Below are 11,745 nucleotides of genomic sequence, written 5' to 3'. Positions count from 1 at the left end.
GACATGCAAGAAATGTCGGCTGCATGCAAAATATTACCGACAACAGCCAATAAGGACTCCAGGATGGCGACTCGTACAAGAAAAATCAAGAATCAAAAATCAAGAAAATAATACCCCAGTGGAATGAAGCAATGTAATATCTTAGTAAGAGCCGAGTAGGTATAGCCGTGTAGTAAGATAATACACAGCAACTTTCAACTGAGCTTGAGGATTTATCTACGGAGTCTTTTTCAAGAAAATACAGGACAGAGATCTCACCGGAATAGTAGCGTTGTTTCTCGAGGAGGTGCTGAGCTTATCATTTGGCATGGTTGAAATTGTAATTGAGGGTAATTACTAAGCTTTAAGTGCGAGGGGGGCAATTATATTCAAGAATCCTTTTTCACTTTTTAAGAGAATATTACGACATGATGAAAAGACACCCCTCTACGTGAGTTGCCTCCGAATGAGGAAGTGCGTCATTAACCTTTTTTTCAGAACCAAATGGGTCGCACGCCAATGACCGTTGTTCAGGGAACAATGTACGCGAACGTTTTAGTGAGCGAGTACATATCGATACACTCGGAGCCGGCGCTCTGTGAAAACTGCGATCGGCTGCTTACGAAAAATGATGTAAGCTAAAAGGTTGTATTACACGACAGTTGAGTGTCGTTGGCGCGTGATACAGTTTCTGCAGCATAAACAGCCGTTTCCTTAGCATTCCTCTCGGAGTACTCATCACAATGAGATAACTATGATGAGTGGTTTGGAATAACAGTCAACTTGGCACAGAGCGCTGAACAAAGCGCAGTTGCTCATTCTGTGCTGCAGAACATTTAATCTAGTGATATGCGTCCGAGCCAAAATATTAGCTGTATTAAAAGAAGTATATCATGCGCAGCTCGCCACTTGTCGTTTCCCGACCTGATACAAAGAGTCGGTGATGAGCAGAAGAAATTAGTCTCTCATTCATTTTGCGTTGGGTTTCGCACGGAAATAAGCAAGAAAGCTTCTGTTTTCTTGATAATAGCAATTGATATGACATAATATTTAGCTCTGGAAACATGTTAATGTCATGACACACTTTTCGATCCAGTGACAAATCGTGTGGTGTGTTCTTGCCACAACGTCAAGATGTCTACTCATCAAGAAAATAAAATGCGTATACACCCTAAACGTGGATACCACATTTTCTCTTACTTAGTGCATGATAGTCGTTGCAATGGCAATCGATGACGAATGATAAACTTAGCACCTCTCCGGTACCAATCGTAATTTTGCAAAATCGTACCGTCGCGTTATTCCTTGAAATCATCAGGTATGTATCGTTTTCAGGCTTAATGAGAAATTTAATAGATATAATGGGGAAACGATTACAATTTCAGGGACTACAGAGTCACTTCGCTCACAAATGATTACTTTAATTTACCACAATTTTGTGTATTTGCGATGCTTTGCACAACAGTTTAATCCCCAAACCCTACAGGCTACAGCTTTGCCGAAAATGAATCCGTGGCTAGAGACCTCCAATCGACGTCAAACAGATGATAACATCATATACATAGAAAGAACAACGCAGTATGCTATTTGATATTCCACTTTTACGGAAAAGCTTAGCAGAACCTTCGACACCTTTACTAGTGTTCCCGTCCGATGATGTATGGATAATGTATCAAAAAATGACATCTTTAATACAGTTGTATACTGCTTAATAATTCAACAATCGCGTGTCATCCCTGACTGTACATTATTTCTCAGTCTGTCAGGACTTTGGCGGCTTCTTGCAACCCATGGTATTTGTGGTAACAAATAGAAATATGGACAATGAGCCGCATATCTCCTAGAGTGGATCGAGTTTTAGGAGTGCCCCACTACCCACCCATACAATATAATATTCTTCCTTCCAAGAAGGTCACCTCCACCCTTACTGGAATCGACGTTTACCCGCTTGGCCTTCGTCAAACGACCTTGGGTAGAGGTTTGATCCTTTAAACCACTCAGCAGAGAGAAAGAGAACATGAAAATTTCGAGTGTTTGATCTTTCACAATTGTAACATCCGCAAAAGGTCAGCGACCAAGAAATTTTGTTTTCCACCATTTCATGACTGACGTCTATCTCCTTTGAGGCACTCGGAGCGCTTTCAGCCTTGGCTTCTTAAACGGCTTCGTGGTACGGAAGTCACACTCCAAACTAACACGATACCCACTGCATTTGCCTCTCCTTATGAGTGACAAAAACTTGGAGCGCATCCAGCTGGCTTGATAGGCCGTTTGAACCTCCTCACATGAGTTCTTCCCCAATAAAGAGTGCTTTTCTTAAATCGCGACGGGCACATTGCACGGAGGAGCTTTGACACCAAGTGTCCGCGTCAACAAACGCACAGATGACTGATTTGTAAACTACATCCAGGAGCGAAACCGAGAGTATCTAAAATTATCAGTATATACGATTTCAAAAATGACCCATATAGATTTTTTTTTACCGAAAATACATCGTAATCAGTCACAATGCAAAGACTGAGGCTTCAACTTGCGCCATTAAGGTACCAGTTCACGCCGGCCATGTCACATAAAACTGCAACACTAACTCACGCCGCAGATTAAGGCGCCGGCATACATAAGCTAATATCCATCCTACCATAGATGAACTTTGGAAAATTTGAAGTTGAGTGTTTCGCAGACATATATACTTTGGAGCCGCTATGTACTACGGCTTTTGTTTTACTGATTCCCAATACCGCAACTCACCGCCGCTTCTGCCTCATTAGCTGCACTCAAGACATTTATCATGATATACTAGATAGATAAGACAATCTCATATCCTTTCCTTAGAATATCGTAGCTCTTTATACTCTCGCCAAAAGCACCTATGTTTCCTGCTTGGCGTTAAATCATGACTCTCAAAACTCCGCCAGCAGAAAAATATTTGTGGCATTTGAATCCCGGTAGCGCCTCGCTTCCTTTTGGTTCTTTGGAACCGGCCAGTCCACAATGGTCTTGACCTTTGCGGGGTCCGCTCGAAGGCCACGCTTCCCAATGAAACACCCTAAAAAGGGAATTTTATCCGTGCAGAAGATGCGACAGCCTTTGGGACATCACCAGCAACTCCCAGAGTATTCCGCTCGAAATACTCACCGCTGTCAGCGATATATCACTCGCTCTCGTTAGCGATTGGCGATAACCATCGACCAAATCGAGTGCGCTGTACTATATACAGCCAGACATATTGTTTCGGAGAACATTCTTTCTGGGAATCGGCGTCTGTGCGGGAATTGTGGAAGTGTTTAGCTTTTTATAAGCGTGAACGATACGCTACTTGCCGTTCGGCTTTCGGACACAGAACATGGGTGTCGAATGGAGAGACTTGCTCTCACCCACCACCCCTGCGTCGTGATTCGCACGGAAATAGGCGTCAATGATGTCACACTGCTCTTTGGGCAGGAACCATTGGCGTGAAACACAGTATTTGGTTCCCGGAATCAGGTCAATCTCATGACGCACACCTCGGTCCGGAGGTAGGACCGACGGTGGCTCTTTGTAGACGACATCCGAGAAATCCTTTGCCAAGGGATAATATGAATCCGAATGATCTTTCGGCTCGACGAGCCACTACATGCTTCAGCACCTTCTTAGTGTCCTCTAGGACAGCTTCATCCAGAAGTGACCACGTTAATCTCCTCGTTCGGTCTTATACTGACCATCTCGGCTAAATTGCCTGCCTTCAAGGCACCGTCGAACTCTTTGAAGGACATCTCGTCTAACCCAAGACGAGCATCATAGCGGGAATAGCCTCGAGGGTGACGACGACGTCTTTCTCTCTCGTCATGCCGTTGACAAAGGTATATAGCTGTGCGCTATCGTCTACGGTAGACACATTCTGGTTCAGGGTCGACGCTCTGTGTCTTGCAGGTAAAATTTGACTTCGCTGTCTCCTCTCCATAGAGGTCTAACGTCATCTCGAGACCAGTGGAACACCCATTCGGGACGTCCAGTGTCCCCACTCCCTACTCCATCCGAAGCCTTGATGTTGTTTGCAACATCCGACGATGAGCTCCTATTTCCGCACCCAGTGTTAACGTGCCACTCCACGCGCATCAGTAAGGCATTGCTCAGGTTGCCTCGGACCTCGTCTGACCATGCACTTGTGGCATGCAGAAATTGCTTCAAAACGTGAGCAGTGCTCAGTGGGTTACGTCCCACTTCACGTGCATCACTGGGTCCTCGCACTCGATGCCTCAGTCCATGGCCGACCATGCCACTCTTGGCATGCAGCGACTGCTCCAATACTTGAACAGTGCTCAGTGGGTTACGTGCCACTTCGCGTTCAGCCCTTGAGCCACGCTCAAGACTCCTGTCCAAATCGCCTTTGGTGTTTGACAACTCGGATACTCCGACTTCCAGCACATTTCCCGGTCCAGTGCCAGCACCGATAGCGCTGCACGTCAAATGAGCTTCAAAAAGTACATGATATGTTTTCATTCTCTCCGGGATATTGAATGTGTAACAATTTATTTCTGACACGACAGCACAAACGTAGTTGGCCCGATCTAGCGGAAAGACATTATTAGAAGCTCTCACCGACCATACATTTCTGTGTGTTGTATCTGCCTCTCGTAATTGCATATTGTTTTTATGCCTCTCTGCTGTTCAGTCGCAGTATCGCGCTTTTTGCTCATGATGCAAAAACTTACATTTTTGTTGCGTAACTAATCCAAGCTGGTATAAGCGAGTTGAATGCTATCCACTGTATCTTTCACATCAAGATCGGATCTACTCTGTCGAAGTGTTCGGAGAGCATGGAGTTTATCATTTCTTTGCTGGTTGGATGTTTGACCGAAAGCAGTAGTCTCATGGTAGAGAAATTTGTCCGGAGCACTTTCGCGGAAAGACTACGTTGTGCTAGGGTAAATTGCTTATTAAGTGAGTCTGCGTTTGAGAGCGCAATACATGTCCAAAAAGTTTTTTTTCTCGATTAGATGTTTGATTTCGTTTCTAGAACCTTGAATAAAGCTCGCCAATTCTTGCTGCAAGGCGAGGATCTCAAGTGGATACAGCGACACTGACAATTCATGTTGGAAAAGACATTAGATTGGCTGTGTTCATACCCGTATCGGTGTTGCCGACAGCAAAGAGATGATTATTTACTCTGAATATCCACAAAGACCGCGATACTGGTTTGCCCAGACGCAATGCTTGAAAAAACTGAAGCAAAATCTGTATTATCTAGATTTATTTACTGCCAGCGATCTGATGGAGCCGGTATACTAATTAAAGGCGTCAGTGCAACGGCGTAGATTTAACCCATCAATGTGTTTTGTGCGTACGCACATACTTTGGTAACCCACTAGTATTCGATAGACCACCAGTACATAGCGCCCAAGGAGTATAGTCACCTTTTCTTTTTTTGGTGGCCGTATCATGTACTTCGCACAACATCTGAGGTTGAGAATTTATCATGGGGTTCTATTGCATGCTAAAAGTCAGATGGGTCATTGCTGTTGTGCACCGACACTACTGTGACGAATAGTGGTGATGAGAACCAAAGAAAATGATTTGAATGTAGTGGTGTTTAATCTCATAGCTCTTTGCTTTCCAAAGCTTTCAAAAACGCAACTATGATTTTGCTGACCCATCGGCTGCACGTATGGTCTCTTTGATCGAAAAAACATCATTTGACATGCAAACGTTATATGCTGGGCGACACAAATAGATCTATCACCATCTCAATAAGCTAACCGCCTACTACGATCCAAGTAATGATAACCATCTTGCCAATCTACGATTGGCAGTGCTGACGACGCCGCTGTGCAAAGACTCGAAGACGCCTGGTCTAAACAATCATAAATGGCATAGAGTCAAGGAAAAGCACCCTTTGCTTGACGAGGACATAATATAGTGCAATTAGTCCCTTGTCTTGCACAAAGCAGCTTGAAAGCTGATGAGGCTCATACCCATCGTCATATGCTTAAAGTAAAGCCCAGCTAATGGTGTTCGCTGAAGTGCTACAGAGAGCGTGAAATTACAGATCTGACTCTTAGTGTGATATACGTTGTTGAGTTTTCTTTTACTACCTTGAATGCTGTATCATCTACCGCACAGTTATACCGTTCGAACGCTGTCTAGAAGATTGGTGAGTGATTGTACCATGTTGTCATATCACTTGTGCAATACGTTGGCCACGCCAAGCAATTACCTAACGCTCCTTTTGAACAGTAGCACCAGTAATTCTACATAAGTCTGGACGTTGGACAATCTGTCTTTTTCAATGAAGCAGAATAAAAGAAAATCCCGGCGATGCTAAAGACACGTTTGACTATATTAGCAAAACGCTTACTAAAACGCATCCATTCGAGAACTGCCGGTTATATACAATATAACTTTTAATATTTGACTTCCTTAGCACTACTCTCTAGTAAATAATATGATTCTTTACATTCGATAAACTGTGCCTCGCAAAAAAGGGCAATTTTTCATCGAACAAGACGAATGCGTAGGCACGACGCAGCTTAAACAGCTCCGTTACCAGTTCAGATAATTATTTTTAATGTGCTAGACATCCTGGATTTTAGTCATGTATTTTCAATGACGGTCATAACCCACCAGCTTTGCTTAATAAAAAATTCATAATCCGCCGGTTTGTGGACCGACGAGCTCGTTAGAGATGTAACCTGAATCTGGTCAAATAAAAGCAATACACTCACTATAAAGCTTAGATGATTTTGAAGCCCAACCTTGGTATGGTTGCCGTAGCGCCGCTGATGTTTACGCGTTTGAAAACCCTATTTAACTATCCCACTAGCAGACAAGACATGGTTGCACGACAAAAAGTTGCTTCTCACCAGGGAGCTGAATCTTATTACTAAGGTCGTTCTGATTTACATCTTATTATCTATTCAGAGGTACCAAAGGATGAGAACAGCGAAAAATCATAAAAGATCGGACTTAAGTACTTGCCCTTCGATGAAGCCTAAAACCTAAACAGCGAAGTAGATTTATCAAGTTTAATTAAGCTAGACAGGTCTCATGGTGAATAAAGAACAGTCGGCATTTGCTACTCGAGGACTAGCTCTATCACTCCTCAGTGAAGCGTACAGTTTTATTATCTTTGAAACCGTTAACGCAATTTCGTTAAGTCAATAACCTTTGTGCAAGGCACTTGGCAGTAATAGTCGTCAATCCCAAGGTAAAGCTTTTGTAATATCTGTTATTAAAACTCGTAGACTAGCTTAGTAGGCTCATATTGACAGCCACATTGGAAGGAATAAGAATCCCTAGCGGCGGAAGCGGTAAGCACTCACCGAAATGCATTAACCAGCTATATATCGAAGTTATGAGATATCGACAACAAAAACATCAAATGTTGGCTGGAAAACAATTGACGTTTAATTTGAGATCACTTTACCAAGCATCCAGCTCCTTTACTGACAGAGATGAAGTTGAGGTAGTCACGAATTTTGCCGTGTCCCAGATGACCGAGAGAGCAGAGCCTAGCGGTCGTTACGCTTAGTGGATGTGCGAAGAGTGGAGACTTGTCTGCGGTACCGCTGTAGGAGAGGCATTACTTGATGGAAAGATTGGAGCAGTACGAACCTAGGTTTTCATCCTGTGAAGCCCGGTGTACTCTGTGCGCTTTAAATTCTTGGTTTTTTACTATGAACAAAATTCCTTTCGCCGCGATGGCGGCATAACCGTTGCAAAAAAGGTAATGGTCAATCGCACACCTCGTAGGTGCGGCTTGCACTGAAAATTTGAATGTCCATCCTAACGCTTCCGTGAACTTGGTAGGTGTCGTATCTGGTTCGGAGCACGATTTCCTTGCCGATGAGAATGGTGGTAATACCCCCCACCCAGAGGTGACCACCTCGGCTAAATCGCATGTCTCCAAGGCACCGCCAAACTCTTCGAAATACATCCTGTCCAGCTGAAAAAGAGCATCCACTGCAAAAAAAGCCTCGAGGGTGACACAACCGTCTTCCTCTCCCGTCATACCGTTGACAAGGGTATACAGCTGTGCGCTATCGTCTAAGGTAGATACACCATGGGTTAGGGTCGACGCCCTGCGGCTTGCAGATATCATACGGCTTCGCCGTCTCCTCTCTATAGATGTTTTACGTCTCATCGAGCCCAATGGGAACTCGCACTCGCCGTCGTCGAGTGGCCCCACTCCCTGCTCTATCGGCACCTTGATGTTATTAACAACATTCGATTAAGAGCTGTAATTTCCACGGTCCAGTAGATAACGTGCAACTCCACGTGCATCAATAGGGTCTTGTCTTCAATGCCTCGGCCCTTGGCCGACCATGCCGCTCTTGGCATGCAACAACTCGACTGCATTAATACTTGAGCAGTGCTCAGTGGGTTACGTGCCACTCCACATTCGCCCGCAAGCCACGCTCGGGACTCCTGTCCAAAACGCGTTTGGTATTCGACAACTCGGATACTCCGATTTCCAGCATATTGACCGTCCCGGTCCAGTGCCCGCGGTAAAATCGCTTCTGCTTTCTAGCAAAGGTGAGTTTATAACTCCTCAAAGCTCCAACAGGAGGCGTGTGCGTAGCGCCCAAGGTCTTTGACCTCCAGTCAATCCATGGCTCATGGTGTTCCAACCATGCCATACCAAGTATAAGGTCATACCTTGCATCCAAAGTCTAAGACTAAGCAGCGTTCCACGCTATCAAAGTCAAGGAACTTGACACCGAGGTTTACAAGGACCCTTGGCACTATGACACAAGTCCCCGTCATTAAGCAAATAGTGACGGTGTCACTTAATCGCGCTTCCAGCGCCTCACAATACAGCTGACTTCCTTCCATCGTTGAGCGTCGAGCGTAAATGCCCGATGCCCCGGAATCGATAACGATCTTCCATGGCTTTTCGAAGCCCTTCACGGTCGCTTTTACGACCAGCAAGTCCAGCTTGCACATACGTCCTGTCTGAAAGAGCACGGAGCTCTTTGGGGTTGAACCCTGCTGACCTCTATCTCTTTATGGCACAACAGGACTCAATTCTTCCCTAGTAGGGCGCCAAACGCCTACTAGGTTATCTCGTTCTTCTGCGACGAATCGACTGGTTAGAAGCGGGGCGTTGGTTCGATGAACCTTTACGCGCTTGCGCAGGGGACAACCAGTCCGAAGGTGACGGGTGTCTCCATATACAAAACACCGTTGGGTGTCTACACGCTACCGGCAGCTCACGCTCTCCCTCCTTTTTCTCAGCATAGCTGAGATCCAGTGAATGAGGCCCGCTCGTCGAGCTCTGATGGTGTATGAGCATTCAACCAGGTCGTGCTGACTTGAAACTTGAAATCGAAATCCAATGCCACTTCTACCGCTTCTTTAAAAGAGGACGGATGCAAACGAAAAACTTCACGCCAGTGCAGAGGCCCTACAAAAAGACGGTCACTGTGACCGCCTTGGGGAGAGAATCGGCTGCCATTCCAGCAATGAAAGTCGTGGGCAAAGTCCACCAACCCCTTTATGACCTGTCAAAAAGCTAGGAACACGATCGCTCGCGATATGCCTAATTAGGCGGCGAGAACACTCGCAATAGCTGACGTTCCAGCTTCCTCCAGCAGGGAGACGCAGCTCTAACCGAAGCACCAGAAATTAATTCTCGCGCTTGGCCCCCGAGCTTGGAGAAAGCTAGCGCCGCGCGCTGCTGCTTGTTTTGGAGCATGGCGGATGTCATAACCATCTCATTCTCTCTCAGGAAAGCGGGAGATTCTCTCCATCCCTGCTCTCGAAGGTCGTAACGCTCACAATGAGCGGTCTGGGTCGGGAGAAATCATCCGTCGTCGACGATGGCGTCATGGACGCTGTCGACGCTGACACCTTCTGCTGTAAGAGCTCTAACCGAGCAATTTTGATTTAAAGTGCTTCTAGGCGCGCTCTTATCACCTCCGGACCTTGCAAAACAAGGTGTTTCACGCCCTGAAAGCCAATTAGGGACACCAACGTTTTAAGCTCGTCCCGTATGCCCTGGGGCAGCTAGAGGTATTTCCTCAATCTACGAAGAGGATCTGTCGAAACGACTCGGACGTAAATTAAGTACGAGTGCTACCAAGTGCAGTGGGGCTGCCGTAGCTCTTTGCTTAAAAGGGGCTAATTTATGGTCACCGACCTTACATTCCTTACCAGAACCAATACAACTGTAGTGGGATCGCAATCTGCTACCTCCGAAGAACTCAAAAACCTTAACCAATGTAAAGCGGCTCTTCCGTTTTGAATTGACACCGTATTTAATTGTTTTAATTGCGGCAGAGCCGCCAGTATCTAAAACGTTAGGTTTTCCTGATTAATATAGTAAACCTCATTAATACAGTAAAAGCTGATGAATATAGTAGCACCTAATTAATATGCATTACTCCTACCACGTAGTTGCTTCTTGTTACGGTGTAGCCATACGACACCAACTTGTGTAATTCACAGCTGTGTACGGGAACACCATCTTGTGCGACCCGCTTTTCATACAAGGGTACGTTTACCCCGTTACACATATTCTCGAGCACCTAAAGACACGAAATGCCCCAGGATCTAGAGTGGCCCCGAGCTTGAAAATCTTACCATGTCCATACGGACCTCGGTCCCACCGATCATAGTACCTTCTGACACTCTCACTGCGATCAGCCAGATTTTTTTTCTCGAAGAGCATCCTTAAAATTATTGCGAAGCTCTGCAATTGCGTGAAGCCGTGCAACGTCAGTCGACCTCAATTTTGGAGTTTCTTTTGTCTGTCCTTAATTCTCATTATTTCTCCTTATCTCCGTACACTTAAATGTACCACGAGCAATTTTCCGCTCCCGTAACTTCTTTTAGTGCATTAAGGCTTTAAAGAGCAAGTCACCTGTTGTCTGATATACACGTACTTTCCAAGAAAGCCGAAGTTCAATATAGTATAGCACCCCGTCCCTTCTAATTTACTGAGTCCTCATGCCCTCGGCATTATTCGAACTCACACTATCATTTGCCTCGACTTGTAGCAGCCATAGCTTTGTCTTAGCAATGTTCGGTCACACTTGTAATCATTGGTGCTGAAGTGGGAGCAGTAGCTTAGCTGCTTCTTTGAGTACTGCATATCATGGAGGGAGTGCAATCATGCTTGTAGCAAAATTCTTCTTGAAACTCGATCTCGACCACGAGGCCCAATCATGGACAATTTGACATTTGGTCCTTGGCAAAGATGTAGTCAACATCCGCATATCGTGAATAAATGCATTCAATTTACACTTTACTGCCGAGACGCGAATACTCTCGAATCTCATAACTCACGGTAGGGAGGCGTACACGCAGCTCCTTTCATTGTTGCAGCTAGGATGTTAACATACAGGCGTCATCGCTCCAAGCGTGCACACCTAACGCTTTGCCTTATTACTTAGGTAGAAAATGCAAAACAACTATGAGGCGCTCGACTTAAGACAACACTGCTCCAATAGCTAGTTCCAACACACGGACTCAATAGTAAAAAATAACTTTTTTTTTGTAAGAATTCTCTTGGTCTTTAAAACTTGGTTCCAAGGTTTGGTGTGCATTTTCTTTTCACTGAAGTGGCATTGGTGCGAAGAACTCACGCTTACAAACGCCAATAGGTTCAGCTTGTATTTTCAGCCAGTAAAGAGACCACGAGTCTGTAAAGTTCCTACTTTTCCATTTTGTTTATGATCATCCTAGTCTAAGTGCACTTCAAATGTGTCTAAGCTCCAAGACGTGCGACTAGCACCGCAGGTGTACAAAGGGCCTTCTATATACGGTCCCATCATCCTTTATAATAAT

At 45.1% G+C, this 11,745-nt stretch overlaps 2 protein-coding genes across 2 annotated transcripts; both read right to left on the bottom strand.

The window, feature by feature from the left end:
- Positions 1 to 1,733: 1,733 nt before the first annotated feature.
- On the bottom strand, positions 1,734 to 1,998 carry PHALS_09000 (uncharacterized protein; the record flags this gene model as incomplete). The annotated part of the gene is made up of 2 exons (XM_024724450.1): positions 1,734 to 1,850; positions 1,924 to 1,998. The coding sequence occupies 2 exons, from the start codon at positions 1,996 to 1,998 to the stop codon at positions 1,734 to 1,736; spliced, it is 192 nt and encodes a 63-aa protein (XP_024575326.1).
- A 2,434-nt stretch (positions 1,999 to 4,432) lies between these two features.
- Positions 4,433 to 4,655, bottom strand: PHALS_08999 (uncharacterized protein; the record flags this gene model as incomplete). Its single annotated transcript, XM_024724449.1, has 2 exons — positions 4,433 to 4,493; positions 4,558 to 4,655. The coding sequence occupies 2 exons, from the start codon at positions 4,653 to 4,655 to the stop codon at positions 4,433 to 4,435; spliced, it is 159 nt and encodes a 52-aa protein (XP_024575325.1).
- Positions 4,656 to 11,745: the final 7,090 nt, after the last annotated feature.

Source organism: Plasmopara halstedii, assembly GCF_900000015.1.
Source record: "Plasmopara halstedii genome assembly, contig: Scaffold_323, whole genome shotgun sequence".
Classification (NCBI taxonomy): domain Eukaryota; phylum Oomycota; class Peronosporomycetes; order Peronosporales; family Peronosporaceae; genus Plasmopara; species Plasmopara halstedii.
The sequence above is the reverse complement of the archived record's forward strand: the minus strand, read 5'-3'. Positions and strand labels throughout refer to the sequence as shown.